Here is a 16,792-nt window from a genome sequence, read left to right as displayed (position 1 = left end):
CTGAATAGTCGAAATTGATTGGAGGGCAGGTAACCCCTCTCTCGCGCCCACCATTTCTCCAAACACATCCAATCATAATTTTGAGATTTTTTAACGTAGTTGAGAATTAAAGAAATTAGGTCTTTAAGGATGACGACCCCCCCCCCCACAGCCCTCAGGTTAAGGGTTGTAAAATATGCCCAGGGGACATATAAGGTTTTTACAGAAAGCGGTGTTGTAGAAACGTAAAAAAGGACTCATTCGATTGAAAATAAAGCGAGCTAGTGCTCTTTATAATAGTCGAAAGCAATTGAAGGGCAACAAATAGTTTGAAGTTCTGGAAATTATGTCTTTGAGGATGACAACCCATCCCCCCACAACCCTCAGGGCAAGGGTTGTAAGTTATGCCCTGGGGCCATATAAGGATTGTATAGAAAGTGTTGTCGTAGAAACTTCAAAGGGGGCTCATTCGATTGGAAATTGAAAGTGTTAGTGTCCTTTTTAATATTTGAAAGTGATTGGAGGGCTACTAACCCCCTCTCATGCCCACCATTTTCCCAAACACATTCAATAAAAGTTTTGAGATAATCATTTTGTTTAACGTAATTGAAATGTCTGGAAATTACGTCTTTGAGGGTGAGAAACCCCCCACAGCCCCCAGGTAAAAGGTTGCAAGTTATGCTCTTGGGACATATAGGGTTTTTATAGAAAGCGTTGAAAAATTCTTTTAAATGTTTTCACTTTTATTTAAGAAATCAAACATTAATTAAGTTTTTAAGGAATAAATATCAGCATATGTATATTAAACTGACAATGAACATTTTTTTCAGTACATTCATTTGAATTTTTTTTTCATTAAAGTACAAATTATATTCTGGCTTTTGGAAAGCATGGGGACCCTACTCATATTCTGCTCGTTTTGAGTTTGACTCTGTTATTTATTTTAATTTCTGTTTGTTTTGGGTTTCATTTATTTATTGATAATGATTTGTGGTAATTTTACGCTTGGTAGATAATTTGATTCCATTTTTGTTCATTTTTGGTTTAATGGATTTCTGGATTTTTTTTGTTTTTTTTTAAACTTATTTTGTGGAAAAAGTTTTTAATTGATTTAAGTAAAAACCTACCTCAGTAATACTTCTTAGATATGATCGGCTGTGAATATTGCAGTTGGTATTTGATTTGCCTCTCTCTCTCTCCTTCTCTCTTTCATTCTCTCTCTCTTTCACTCTCTCTCTTTTTACTCTCCCTCTCCTAAGCAGAAAACTACGTCACATTTACCTAATTTTAAGCAACGCTTCTTTTGTACAAGATCTTTTTGATCGAGAACTTGTATGATTTGCGAAAGAATCCTTGTCCACTTGTCTAGCACCTTAACGACATCATTTTTTGCTTTTAGCCCTGAATTTGGTGAGGGAATTGTTTTTCAGTTAGGCTTTTTGGCGTTTAATGTTTTCAATCCTTTTTATTTTGATTGGTGTGTGTGTAACTGAACCACCGTGTAACTGAACCCCAAGCAACTGAACCACCAACTGAACCACCGTGCAACTGAACCCCCGTATAACTGAACCCTCGTGTAACTGAACCACCGGGCAACTTAACCCCATTTAACTAAATCCTCGTGTAACTACACCCCCGTGCAACTCAACCCCATTTAACTGAACCCCCATGTAACTAAACCCCCATGTAACTAAACCCTCGTGTAACTGAACCCTCGTGCAACTGAACCACCGTACAACTGAACCACCGTGCAACTGAACCACTGTGCAACTGAACCACCGTGCAACTGAACCACCGTGTAACTAAACCATCATGCAACTGAACCCTCGTGCAACTGAACCACTGAACTCAGATTTTCAGTTCTCTAAAAATATTAGGCAATATTATTGGGTAAAACACAAGTTAGAATACATGTTCAACCTTTTTGAAACTGTTTGTTTCTTATATTCACGTTGTGAACACCTGTTAAATTTGTTCATGAAAAAGCTTTGTGTCATTTTTACAAAAGAAAAAGAAGATCCGACGTCGCGATCCATTTAAGCTGATTTATTACTCGTTTTTTAAGTGAATCAGACTTTACGTATGTTAAGTAATAAACATATGTGTTGAAAATATTTGACTCCTATGAATCTAGATCATGAATTTGTATCAGATGTCCTTGAGGAGATTGCAACTAAAAAGGACATGAGAGGGGGACTGGTTGCACTCTAGCCTTTTTTTCAACATTTCTTCAACTTGCCCTGAAAGTTTTAACTTCATATCCTCAGGTTTATACCCTTAGCTGTTCTCGACACATTGCAGATACAACGTCTTTTAAAACTGGATGCACATTGTACCTCTTGATTTAGTTGAAGATGCTCCTAAATGTTTTCCAAGCAATGTGACGGCTGTTGCCATCAGCCATTGTAAATGTTCCTGGTATTTCCTTTTCACAACCAATAAAGGAATAATTGCTTTTTGATTGTGTTTGGCATTCTTCTTGACATTTCCCTAAAGTTTGACCATAATGTCCCATGCTTTTTTTTTATTTATAGGACCAAACATGCCCTCTTTTCTTCATAAAAAAAAAAAACTTATATGTTAACAATAGGCAACTGGTATAACTTACAGCCCTTGCACCAGAGGCTGAGGGTTATGAACCATAGTTATTTAACTATGGTATAGCTATTTAACCTTTGAACTGTTTTAAATAAAATGGCCGTCTCAAAATTTAGATCAGATGTAATTGGGGAAAAAATAGGGTGGGGTGGAAGCCCTCCGATCACTTTTAACTCTGAAAAAGTGCACTGGAAATTTTGATTTCCAATCGAATGAGCCCCCCTCCAAAGTTCATACAAATTATTTTCTACATAAACCTTATGTGTTAGCAATGAGCAACTATTTTAACTTACAGCCCTTGCCCCAGATGCTGCTGGTGGGGTTGTTAACCCCAAAGGCATGGTTATTTGACCTTCAGACTATTTTGAACAAAATGTTTATTTTTATTTTGATCGGATGTATTTGGGGGGGGGAATTCGGTTAAGAGGGAAAGGCTGATTGTCCTCTGATTACCTTTGGGTTCTTCAAAATTGAACTTAAACTTTCAATTTCCAATCGAATAAGCCTCCTTCAAGGTTTTTACGACCATTCCTTCTATATAAACCTTAAATTTTAACAATTGGTAACTTGCAATAGCAAACACATTGCTGATACAGGTGTATCAGCAATTTTTTCTGGAACAGCTTAGCGTATCAAGATGAAACTTCTGGGGTATCTACCTGCTACTACTGCTATTAATACTGCTGCTACTACTGTTGCTACTACTACTAATTCAACACTATTATTACTACTACTGCTCCTACTACGACCTCTGCTACTATTAGACTAGCACTATTAATGCTACGCATATTGAGTTGAAAATTTGACAGAATCGGGTATTTGAGGTGGAACTTGAACTAAATCAAAAGACACTATGTGCATGCAGATTTTCAAAATGCCGTATCTCAAAAAGGGATTTGTGTATTAAGTTGGATTTTTCAGAGAGTGCTTAAAGGGAAAGTCAATTCACCACAAGGAAATATGTGCACGCTCAGGCCTGGATTTACCACTAGGTCCCTAGGCCTGGACCTATGGGCGCATAATGCCAGGGGGAGCAATAAATCATTACTGAGTAATTTTTCCTGACAAAAACTGGACTGATGTGATTTATTGCCTCCAGGTACACTCTGCCGCCACGCTGCCTATTCACAGAAAGGTGACTTTAAAACAACACTGGAATTCCATGGTCACTTATAAACTGTCAGATGTCTCCCAAGAATGGTAGCTGAGAGTTCGGTATTACCTCTCTCTTTCATCACTTTTCGCTTCTTCTTCTTCTATTTAACAGCAGGCGGGCTTTTCAGTAAAACTATTTAGCCCTTTTCCTTTTGCTTCACTCTGTGGGTTACAGAGCTACTGGCTTGATTGCCTCATATTTATTATATATATTCAGATATCTTTCAGCAGATCTTTTGACTCTAGGAGTTCAAATATAAGATGATAGATGTCGATTTCTATGCTCTGTGTGCAGGTATAGTTGGCTAGGCTCTTGGCTGATAATGGGATTTTGTGGTGTTTGAAGTATTTTAACAGTTTACAAAGCAAGGTATGTTGTGCAGACGTCAGCATATTACATTCAAATAGGCAATGGTCAATTGTTTCATTATTCATATTACAATGCCTGCGAAGAGGGGACAGGGGAATTGAGCCACTTGAATTAGAAAGCTTATAAGAGAATGCAAGGAAATTTAGTCCATTTGTTCCAGAACGAATTCTATGATAAATTTTAGAAAGATACTTATTGGGAAAGGGGGAAAGGATAGGATTAATCTTATTAAAATTAATATCTGATAGCCTCCATCGGTAAATATCTCTAATTGGGATTGGTCTCCCACTTGGCTGGTCAATATTTATAGCATTTTTTGCTATTTCATCAACCTGATGATTACCACTTATGCCAGAGTGGCTAGGAATGTACTGAAAGTAAGTTTTTATGCCACTTGAAGCAAGATTATCAATAATACTGAGACAATGATAAGTGTCAATGTCCAACTTATATTGAGGAGCTGAGGCCAGCAACTCAAGGCTTGATAAAGAGTCGGAATAGATTATAATATTATTCGAATTTTCAATCAAAGGTTGGTTTTGCTTAAGGTGTTCTAATGCCATGATTATGGCATTTAACTCAGCAGACATTATAGATAAATTATTAAATAATCTCTCGCCCAGTGCAATGTTCAGGTGAGGAAGGAAAACACCACTTGCAACCTTCTCATTCATTTTTGACCCATCAACAAATATTTGGATGTGATTTTTATTGGTAATTGTGTTAAGTTCTGCAAATTTTTTCTTGACAAAAGCAATGGGGGTTACATCTTTATTCCATTTTGAAAATTCAGTATTTATTATGGGAATTGACCAATTCCATGGAGGGGATTGGGGGAAAGTAGGTGCAATAGACTTTGCTGGTACAGGGAACTTCTTTTGAATATTGGCATACTCATCTGCAATACCTCTATACATGGCTGGATTTCTTAACCAATTATGTAATGTGTGTGAGCTATTTGATTCAATTTTTGTAAGATGTTTTATCAAGAGAAAGCTACTTCTCTCCCTTATTGTTGTTAATCCACTCTCCATAAGCAGAAACTTGGTGCTTGTGGGTTTCCTAAGACCAAATATGAGACGTATTATATCATTTTGTGTTGTTTCAATTTTTTGCATCTGGGTCTTTGCACATTCACAATAGACTATGAGCCCATAGTCAATATGGGGTCTTATATGTGATTTAAAAAACTGGAGTAAGGTTTTCTCCTTACAACCCCAGGGTGTGGAAAGAAGTCTTTTTAGTATATTTGCTTTTCTATAACATTTTTTTATTGTGTTTGAGATGTGGAGGTGGAAATTAAGTTTTTGGTCAAGCATGAGACCTAGGTAATTAATATTATTATCTTCTGGAATAGTTGTTTTATTTAGAGTTAGTTTTGCATTAACATGGTTTCGCTTCCGGTGAAATTGGATTATTTTTGACTTGGTGGGTGCAATGGGTAAATCTGAATATTGAGAGAATTTTTCAAACTGGAAAAGTGACTTTTGCAGATTTGACTGTGCTATCTGAAAGGTGTTGCCAGATGACCATAGCACCAGATAATCAGCATTTTGTAGATTCGTGTGGGGTAGGTTCATGTCGCAGAGATATAGGGCAAAAAGGAGGCAACTGAGGACTGCTCCCTGAGGTAGGCCTTTGGATATTGTCTTTTGGGGTGAAGAGGCTGAACCAACACAAACAATGAAACTTCGCACTTCTATGAAGGATTTAATAAAGGATACTAGCTTAGGAGGTACTCCAAGGTTTGCAAGTTTATTTAAAAGGATTTGGTGGTTCACATTGTCATAAGCTCCTTCAAAATCTAGGAAAGCTGCCACTAGGATATTATTTTTTGAGAAAGATTCATTTATTGCATTTGTTAGCAAAATGAAAGCATCTGTTGAGGAGTGGTATTTCCTGTATCCATTTTGAGTTTGTGGGATCATCTTATTTTTCTCAACAAACCAGAGGAGTCTGTGATAAATCATTTTCTCCATTATTTTCCCCATCACAGGTGTAATCATTATGGGCCTATATTCAGGGTTATCTTTTGGTTTATTTTTCTTTAGGATTGGTAGGAGGGACGAACATTTCCATATATTGGGGAACCTAGAAGATGCCCAAGCGTGATTATAACAATTTAGCAGTTCTTGTTTGTATGAAGGTGTGAGAATCTTTATCCATGTAGGGTGTATATTGTCATAGCTACTGCTAGTTTTGGACTTAATATGATGTATTGCATTATTCAATTCCTGGATTGAAAAGGAATTAGTTATGTACTCGGATCCTGGGCGTGGTTGGTAACTAGGATTCATAGGAATTGTGTACAGCTTGCTTTGATAATTTGATGTTAGCTTATTAACAAAAAGAGTTGCAAATAGGTTAGCCTTTTCATTATTATTGTCATAATGGGTATTATTATGTATAAGCTCATACAGGAGTGGGTTGGGAGAAGTCTTTTTCCCACATATGTGGCTTATGACTTTATGTATAATTGGCTCATTTGTTTCTCTGGAGAGATTATTTGCAAAATTATTCCAGTATTTATATTTAGCATCTATTATAGTCCTTTTTAGATTAGATTCTGCTTGTAATTTTTTTAAATATGTAGTAGGTGTTGGTTTTTTTATGAATTCTGTCCTAGCTGCCTTTTTTATCCTCCATTTATTTAGGCACTCATTTGTCCACCATGCTTTAGGAATTTGTTTAGGGAATGTTTTCTTAGGTGTTGTCCTGGGGATAGCAGGATTAGCTGTATTTATTAGTAAAGATGTCAATGCTTCAGCATGTGTGTCAACTGTTGTCTTAGAAATGCATGAACTTTGGGTGAAACTTGTAATTTCATCATTTAGCTTATTTTGGAAAATAGACCAATTTGCTTTAGTGTTGATATATTTGGATGTATGAGATAAAGTTTCAGCAGGTTCATTTAGGGAGCAAACTATAGCAAAGTGGTCTGTACATAGAGTATCAATTTTATTTATGTAAATTTTGTTCAAAAAATTTAAAGACACAATTTGTAGGTCAATTGTGGAGAAATTGCCACTTTTGGGGTTGAAATAAGTATTCAGGTTTGGAGGGGTAGCAACAACTAATTCATTATTATTTGAAGTCATATGCTCAATAAATTTACCAGCTTTATTTGCTGGTTTATTCCCCCACAAAAGGCTGTGGGCATTGAAATCTCCACAAATAATGATATTTTTTAACATATTAGAATTATTTATATAATTAAAGAAATCCTTGGCATCTGTAGTTTGGCCATTAGGGTTATAAAAGCTTATTATGTAGGTTTTTAAATTATTCAGCCAAACACTTATACCAATTACATCAACATCATTTTCAAAATCTGGAAAATTGATGCCACAAAATTTTATATTATTATTAACTAATAAAGCTACACCACCTCCTTTTCTCTCTGAAGATCTATCCTTTCTCAGGATAGTATATCCCAGAGACTTAATTTGTTGATTTTGGGTTAAATGAGTTTCTTGGAGGCAAGCAATATTAATTGAACTATTATTCATAAATGATGTTAGTTCATTTAGCTTATTTTCTGTGAGTGATCTTACATTCCATTGGAGTATTAATAAATGTTGTGTTGTTGATTTATTCTTCATATGGATGTGTACCAATGTTCAGCTTTGTTAAGAGTAAAGCAAGATCTTTTTTTGCTTGAATGATCATATCATCTGGGATGTAAATTTTTGTCAATTCTGCAATAATATTTGTTTTCTGTAGTTGATGTATGTTCATGGCCTGAACTGCATTACAGTTTAGAATGAATAAGCATATATTTGGGGATTGCAGTTTTGGTAGTGCATCCTGTTTGTTGGTTAATGGATTAATTCCTGGTAGTGTTTCTGGTTTGTTTCTTCTTGGGAGGGAGGGCCAGGCTGGCCTCATCTCACTGGACAAGGAGGCTTGTTGGCTTGGTGATGGCTTCTGATAGGGATTTGAGCTAGGGGGCTTAGAAGATGGTGTTTTATATGGGGTGCGGGATGCAGTGGGGGCGTTAGACGTGGGGGTTTTGGTTGGTTTCATTACAGGCTTTATTTGGTATTGTTGGGCAGCATTTGCTTCCATTGCTGCAAAGGGGTATGGGATTGCCTTCTCTGTTGATATTTGGAGTGTTAGAGCTCTTTTCTTGTATGCAGGGCATAATGATTTATTTGTAGATTCATGTGGGCCTTTGCAATTGATGCATGTAGGCTGAGTGTTGTTGCAAGTTGTCAGCTCTTTAGGATGGAAAGATTTACAATTACTACACTCTTGGAGAATTTCATTGCATTTGTTTGTTGTGTGTCCCAGTTTGAAACACTTCTGACACTGAAAAGACTTAGGTTTGTATTCCTTGTGTGGTTTGATTTGCCCAAATAGGAATAATTTTTCTGGGATATCAATTTTATCCTTCAGTGTGAATAAGAAGGATCTACTAGTTTTTAGGCCATTAGAGTTGGGTTTTCCAAGTTGGGTAACATCCTCAACTGGGATTGTGTTTCCAGCCCTATCTGAAAGGCCTTCTTTTAACTCCTGAGTAGATATCTCTGGGGGAACATTATAAACTACTATTTTTGTTGGTGATTGTTTTGGGTTCCAATTAGATGCAATAATTGGGGTATTCAGAAGGGATTTAAGGTTAATTATTGTATCTGCTGATTTCCGATCTTCTACAGCTATTAGCAGAGATCCATCACGGTTAATGTTAAGAGAGAACATTGATTTTAGCAGTTTAAAAATTGCAACTCTTATTGCAGTGATCATTTTTATTTCAAAGGGGGTAGTGGGAGTAATTTTAAGGTAAATTCCTAAGTTTTTGGAGGGAGGATCTTGGGCAGGGAGAGGAGAAATGCTTTTAATTGGGGAGATTTTTTTCCTTTTTTAGAACTTCTAGAGAGGACCTCTTGAAACCCATTATCATCATTTATAGTTACATTAGCCCCTACACTTATCATTGTCCTATTGTCCGAATTGGAGCTATCATTTGAACTTTGAGAAAGTGTGCTTGACCAGCCAAGATGGGTATCTTTCACTATGGCACATTCACTGGAATTTGATTTGGGATCTGGGGGGACATTTTTTTTGGAGGACTTCTAAACATTGCCTATTGGAAAAAGCTTTAAACAGAGAAAAACAAAACTAAAGCAAGAAGGGAAAAAGGAATGATGTCAAACCGTCTGCACTATACTATGGGGAGGAGAACACCACAGTATAGCCCTGAGGATGAGTTGAGCAGGATTGGTTTGGTATAACTGCTGATTAGAAGCGATAATAATTCACAAGAAAATTTGTTTTAATTTTCTTATAGAGTTGCTGTTCTGACAGAAATATCAGCATTGAATGATCAGTTCTGACAGAAATATCAGCATTGACTGATCGCTGATCAGTTGTGTTCTGTTAATTGCTTCCATGAGCCCCTAATTTTTGGGAATAACCCCGAAAATCTTGCAAAAACGCTTGGTTCTTAAGCGTTAAAGCTTTAAATCCGGCCCTGTGCACGCTACTGCTAATGCTATTACTATTTTAATTACATTTACTACTACTGCTACTACAACAACTACTACTACTACTAGCTCGAATGCTACTTCTATTGCAACCACTTGTAAGCTAAAAGTATTATATAGGTTATCAAAAGGATATATCGGCAATGGGATAGCAACAGCTAATTGTATTAAGTTGAAACTTCTAGAACTTGATGAGGAATCGTCAGCTGACCAAAAGGCAATATGTTGGTACTACTGCTGCTACTAGCACTAGTGCTTATTAATACTACTACTAATACTATTACTGGGACTATCGTTACAGCTGTACCTAACGGTAATGAACGGTGTGAAGGTGGAATTTTCAGGGAATGTTGAGGGTGGAAGGTGAACTGAATCACATCACGCCATCTGTATAAAGGTTGCCAAACGGCGCATCAGGAATATCCTAGGGACAGTTTGATGGTGTGTTGGATGAAAATAAAAGGTGCTATGTGCATACTGCTACTAATTCTACTACTGCTAATGCGCAAGCTAAGGGTATTAAGGTGAAGCTGTCAAGGAATATTTCGGCGGATATTGAACTGAATAAAATTGACTATGATTATGCACATTCTCAAAAGGGTTACACAGTAATATCTCAAGAATGGCTTCCATGAATAAGTTAGACCTTTCAGGATAAGTTGTGGGTGGGGGATTTCGAACTATCCAGAAGGCTCCATGTATATGCTACTAATATACTACTACGATTACTGTAACTAATAACGCTAAGAGTATTGAAGTGAAACTTCTAAGGAACGTTTAGAGGATGTTTTAATTAAACAAAAATATTATTTGCACGCAGGTTTTCGAAAGGGCATATAAGCGATGTCGGTACTTGTCAATTAGCTGGAATCCACGCGATATATTATATAGGGAAGATGCTTAAGAAACTAGTCAAACAGGTTTCTTTCAATAGAGAATTGGATTGGAGACTGTGGTTTGTCACTGCGTTTACAATATTTAAACGTTTGTTTTTGGGGTTTAGGGGGGGGGAGGTACCTAGGTTAGGTTGCGTATTTAATATATGCTACGCTTTACCCTCCACCCCTAATGTGCAAATATATTGCCAAATTTTTTTTCTAAATTATTATATTTTCATCCTATTTTGTTGTATTTCATTAACATTAACCAAACTTCACTTCTTGCGTGGGTTCCAGGTAATTGGCATGTAATGCGATATCCTATATATCAGAGGCAACGCTATACCGTTGCCTATAGTAAAGGCCATACGGCTCCAATTTTTTATTATTTGCTATTTATTATTTTTTTCTCCCAGGGGCACTTCATATGGAAGGGGTCATTGTAGAAACTTCAAAGGGGGCTTATTAGATTGGAAATCGAGAGTTCTAGTGCCCTTTTTAAGGGTCAAAAATGCTTGGAAGGCAACTAACACCCCTTCCACGCGCACCAGTTCCCCAAACACATCCAATCAAAATTTTGAGATAGCCATTTTGTTCAGCGTAATTGATTTCCAGATAGAAATTATGTTTTTGAGGAGAACACAAATTTATATATATATATATATATATATATATATATATATATATATATATATATATATATATATATATATATATATATATATATATATATATATATATATATATATATATATATATATATATATATATATATATATATATATATATATATATATATATATATATATATATATATATATATATATATATATATATATATATATATATATATATATATATATATATATATATGGAAAGAGCAAAAAAACAGGCATCAGTGGTACGTTTACTTTATTTGTAAGTCAATAAAGTGAATAACGAAAAAATTACCAAAACTACGTTGTAGTTTTGTTTTAATTAAATATTTAATATATTGAGTTGGTATTTTGGTTAGGTTAGGTTACATTTTGCATGCACTGCCGTTATATTTAAGCCCCACCCCCTTAATATGAAAATATATTGCCCAAACTATATATATCCTATCTATCCCCCAAGCGTCTCGCTTGTTTCAACCCGTATATCTGTAAATTGAATCAACTTGGGGGTTTTCTGAATAATGGACAAATACCTCAAACGAAAACCAGGTTATCAGCTAATGAAGTTGACAGATGTCATAAGGAAATATTTAAGGGAAATAAGAACTTCTTGGGAGGGTTTTAAAAGGGAAGCTCTCCATCGATTGTGATGGAGGAAGAGTGTGTGTAGCTGTGTAAAGACTCTAACTTGTGTTTTACCCAATGTAGGTAAGGTGGTTGAGTTGCACAAGGGTTCAGTTGCACGAGGGTTGAGTTGCACAGTGGTTCAGTTGTATGGTGGTTCACTTGCACGGGGGTTCAGTTACATGGGGGTTTAATTAAATGGGGTTGAGTTGCACGAGGGTTCAGTTGCGGGGGGGGGGGTTCAGTTGCACGGGGGCTCAATTGCACGGTGGTTCAATTGGACGGTGGTTCAGTTGAACGGTGGTTCAGTTGCACGGTGGTTCAGTTACAATGGAACCATTTTGATTTTATCTGTTGTTGTTCTTTTTCCGTATTTTTAGGTTTTTTAATTTTTTTTATTTGGGTTTTTGTTTCTATTTGCTTTCTGTTGTTTGTTTTCGTTCGCGTTTCCGCTAGGAAAGTTTGAACATTTTCTTTGAGACTTTCTCTTATTGTGCTAAAGAAGTGAAGTGGTTGTCCTTCAAAAATATCCATTTTGTTTCATCCAGAATTTTTGTTGGCCTCATAGAACCCCATTTCGTTTTTCTTCTCTTGTGTTTTTATTCTTTGATATAATGGACAAGTAGCGATATAGTTTACAGCATGATTTCTGTCACTGTTGGGGTTCCACCCCTGTTTCTTTTCTTTTTAGATAAATGAACTGTTTTCGTTCTAATTACATTTGCTTAAATTTGCCTATAGTATAATTTGCAATGACAATTTAAAAGTCTCGTTGCTAAGCGATAGTTGTTTTGCAATAAGTAAGCTTTGAACTAAATTCTATCTTTGTACTTCCTGGTTTGAGTCATTGAATAATAGGGCTGGAAAGGCAGAATTGGTTTTGAATGGGGATTGAGATGACTGGCTGGGCCAAGCGAAGGTCCCCCCCTATGATCAGTTGTGTGCAAAATATTATTTTGTTTTTAGTCTGCGTTTAGACTCCGATCGAGGAACCATATTTTTGTGCGATTATTGTGACCCTTTGGAAGAATAGAAGTAAGGTATTTTCTACAAACTGTGTACTAGTTTCCGTAACCCATGCAGGGTAGGAATAGAGCTACGAGGTACCGTCATTTTTATATTGACAGGGGGGGGTTTGTTACCCCCCCCCCCCCGTCAATATAAAACCTCCTTTTAAGGAGGTTTTGCTCAATGTTTCTTGCTCTGGTGCTTTGACTTTTAACCACAGAGTTTTACCTCCAACTGCAGAGATAGTTATGTCATATTATTTGTTTTGAAAGTTAGGCTTTAATGTGGAATTTTGTTTTCTTGGAAGGCTTCTACAAGCTGCTGGTTTGTCCAGTCACTATGAAACCACAATATGAACAAGCTATTTAATAGCCGTCTCTACCAAAGAAGATATAAAATTTACAGGACAAGAAGCTACAATCCGTTTTTTACTTTTGCTTTGCTCTAAGTCAAAGATTCACTTTTGTCAAAAATAAACAATAGGTAAATTTTTGCCTTAAAAAAAAAAAAAAAAAACTAGGTTAAGATGTGCATGCTAAGCTACCCTAACTGTTTTATTTTAATATATAAAAATCAGTCAAAAACGAAAAAAGGTCAGGAATGCTTGAAAAAACCTCACGCATTCAATTGAGATCCAAATGTTAGCAAATAGAAATAAGCTGGTTTTGAATTTGTCTTCCTCTACTGAGCTAAACTGCAATGAAAGTGGATTTCTTTTGTAAGTTTTCTGTACTTTTTGGCTGTTGTTTAAAATGCTGTTGGTTTTGTTTACCAGAATTAAAAATTGTTACTATTGTTGCTCTAACCAAACCACATGCCCTCAATCCACTGACTACATCGTTTTATGAGTTATGCAAGTCTATTTGGCGGCATGATGGCAAAAGTAATGTTCCGAAAATTTTTGTTCCCTGTAATTGAGTGTGGCAGGAATTTCTATCGTAAATGTTCAACCATATTTTAAAAAAATATTTTACTGTCCAACTAACGATCAAAATTTCTCTAATGTTTGTTTTAGAAAACTAGTGAGGTATGTAAGCAGGAAATAATTTTGGATTTGGGGGCATGTTAAATGTATTTGACCTGAATTTGTCAAAAAGACAGTGAAATGGCTAAACTATATGAAAATGTAAGAAAATCTCCGCCTGCATATATCATATTCTTTCTGTTGTCATATTACTGGGAATTGAAGATAAACGGTTTCATATTATTTAAATCGTTAGACTATTTTGAGCTTTCAACATTCCTGTTGTCAAAGAATTTTAAATTTAAGATGTTTGACCAAAGATTAGACGTCCTATGACATTTTTTTTCACGTAAATTTGCATTATTACTAATACCTGTCACCTGTTTCAGCCTGTAATCCCAGTTTTTACCGTCAATGTGCGAGAAACGTTTCGGAGTGTACAATTTCTTAAGAATATATGGAAATGGCTGTACAATCGTACTCGATTACCATTAGTTCCTATCTATGGAGGATTCCCGGTGAAGCTCAAAACTATTGTTGGAAAACCAATTGAACATGACCCAACCTCAGAACCTGAAGAATTGGCAGAAAAAGTGAGAAATTAATTTTCTTTTCTTTCTTTCTTTTTTTTGGGGGGGGGGGGGGCTATATATGAATTTCCGGTGAAGCTCAAAACTTTTGTTGGAAAACCAATTGAACATGGCTCAACCTCAGAACCTGAAAAATTGGCAGAAAAAGTGAGATTTTTTTTTTGGGGGGGGGGGGGCTATATATGAATTTAACTTAAAGATAGTGGTCCCAGCACTCGGCAGGCTTGTATATATTTGATTCTCTAATTACACAATACCATAGTCATGGCGTTATTCTTTAGTTTTAAGTCCTTCCTGCCTGCGTCAAACTCCTTCCTGTTAATGCATAAAAAAATCATCTGTTTTATACGATTTGTTTTCTCTTGGGACTCGTTGTGATTCCCACTGTTGCTTCTCTGCTAACTGTAAATTTTGTTAATGATCCAATGTAATCATTGCTGTCCCATGTCTTCTGGCCACAGATGTCATTGCACTTTATTTTCATGCATATCTTCAGAGCTGTTCGAATTCATTCAAAGTCATGTATCGTTTTGCATGACGTCAAAGATATTTAAAAACTTCTTTTCCAGCTTTTCCCCAGTCGTTATATTTTTGCTTTAATTGCTTTTTTGTATAATTTAGTAACAACCAAGAACTTCCAAATGCTTCTGTCCTCTGACATATCTAAACTACGCATTGGTGCAATCATTGTTTTATTCTTTCGTTTCATGTCATGGTGGTCAATGAGCAATTTCAGTTGAGCTAAGAAATTATGATGTGAATTAATTCCTCCCTCCTGTTCATTCTTTGCAGATGCTAAACTAAGACTTTCTTTATTCCATTGTAATTTCTGAAATTATTATCTAAGATACGCAATAGTATAATTATCGTGTTATTCTTTAGTTTTAAGTAACATTTTTGTTTGCAATCCAATGGGATTTTTGCTGTTTCTTTTTCCTTGCCTTTTCTTTAGCTGTTCGGAGTCATTTGCCATCTTTTGGAATTTCGCATGGCTCACATGCTAAAAACGATACGATCACTCCTGGGAGAAAATGGTGTAATTTATGCCCTTGAAATGGGCTCACGAATATGACTCCTGAAACACATAGATTGTTTGATTGGAATAAAAACATTTCTTTTAAAGTATAAAAATTTTAATGTGAAGAACGAGGGATTGAGGAGGGGGAAGGACCCTTTTAATACAGAATAATTTCTGTTCGTTTTAAGTTTTAGTGTTGTTCCTGACTTTCTTTTGATAAAACTTTTTTTTATTTAATCTAGAAAAGAACGGATTGGAGCTTATTGAGCTCTGAAGCATAGTAAACAAATAAGTAATTTAATAAGTTTCAATAAGCACTTTGACTTCGATTCGACAACCGTAATTGTCTGTTGAACGCCCAATATAGCATAAGTCAATTGCAATAAGCTTATTGAACGCAGAGTACAGTCATCTTCCAAGGGACTTAATTTTGGAGTCAGATGGAATATTTTTCTGTGTGCTGCTATTAGATTTTTTTCGGGTTCTGAATTTTTCTAGTGGTTACTTTTTAATTTCATGTTTAGTTTTGACGAGGAATTTCTTTTGTTGTCTCTCAAAGAAAAACCTTTTATGTTTTAATGATTTACTGAAAAGTCTAGATTCGTTTCAGTTTAGACGTACACATGATCTAAACAAAGTATTGCATCAAGGATTTGGCTATGAAGCTGGTCTACCATATTGGGGGAACTATAAAAATAGTATTATGCATTGTGAGTGTAACGTTAAAAAGGCATTTAAAATTTTAAATTATATGTTTTACAAAACATTTTCTATAGTAAGCAATGAAATTAAAAGGATGGCCTAATATATTTCAAGACTTGTAATTTTGATTGACTCTTATGAATGGGGTTTTGTGTCTAATTGCCCTCTAAAGTATGAGAACCATGTCGAAGGCCCTTTTACCTCTTTGGAATCGTCTATGAAACAGCTATTGTGGTCTCCAGTGTCACGCCAGCTATGACATCTATCTGCATGTGATCTATACATGGTCTAAAAGTTATACCTAAATAATTAATTGTGTTCCATTTTTTAAGTACTGATCCTTTCATTAAGAAATGCTCTTGCTCTTAGTGCTTTATAACGACTGGAATTCGAACGGTTTGTTAATGGTTTACAACTTCTGGAATCACACATTAATAGTTTATGGTAACGAAAAATTTTCCCAGATTCTTCACCCTCCTAATACAGCTATAAAGTATGGGTTCTCTTTAAAAGGTTTTGTGCTATTCAATTTATGCTTATTTTTTTCAGGTTGCCAGCGCAATAAAGAAAATACGAGACGAGAATCAAAAGATTCCGGGCTCTATTTGGAGAGCCCTTTTGGAGCGCTTATAATCTTTACATGAGCTATAATGAATTTGTTCTCTTTCTTTAAGGATCTCATTTATTTGCTTTATATTTATCTCTATTTATGGTATTATTGTAAGGTTTTGCTTTAAATTCTATTAAATTCTCGTCGAAATTAA

The 16,792-nt window shown here is 35.6% G+C and overlaps 1 protein-coding gene across 3 annotated transcripts in view; it reads left to right on the top strand.

The window, feature by feature from the left end:
* LOC148944460 (DGAT1/2-independent enzyme synthesizing storage lipids-like) overlaps window positions 1-16,792 on the top strand; it is a 48,497-nt gene extending 31,705 nt beyond the window's left edge. For all 3 annotated transcript variants that reach the window (XM_089100352.1, XM_089100351.1, XM_089100353.1), the window contains 2 exons: window positions 14,108-14,311; window positions 16,578-16,792. In XM_089100352.1, the coding sequence (XP_088956478.1) occupies window positions 14,108-14,311; window positions 16,578-16,661 (288 nt within the window). In that variant the 3' untranslated portion in view covers window positions 16,662-16,792. The remainder of the gene's footprint in view (window positions 1-14,107; window positions 14,312-16,577) is intronic.

Source organism: Artemia sp. Qi Xiang Cuo, chromosome 14, assembly GCF_049724085.1.
Source record: "Artemia sp. Qi Xiang Cuo chromosome 14, ASM4972408v1, whole genome shotgun sequence".
NCBI lineage: Eukaryota > Metazoa > Arthropoda > Branchiopoda > Anostraca > Artemiidae > Artemia > Artemia sp. Qi Xiang Cuo.
The sequence above is the reverse complement of the archived record's forward strand: the minus strand, read 5'-3'. Positions and strand labels throughout refer to the sequence as shown.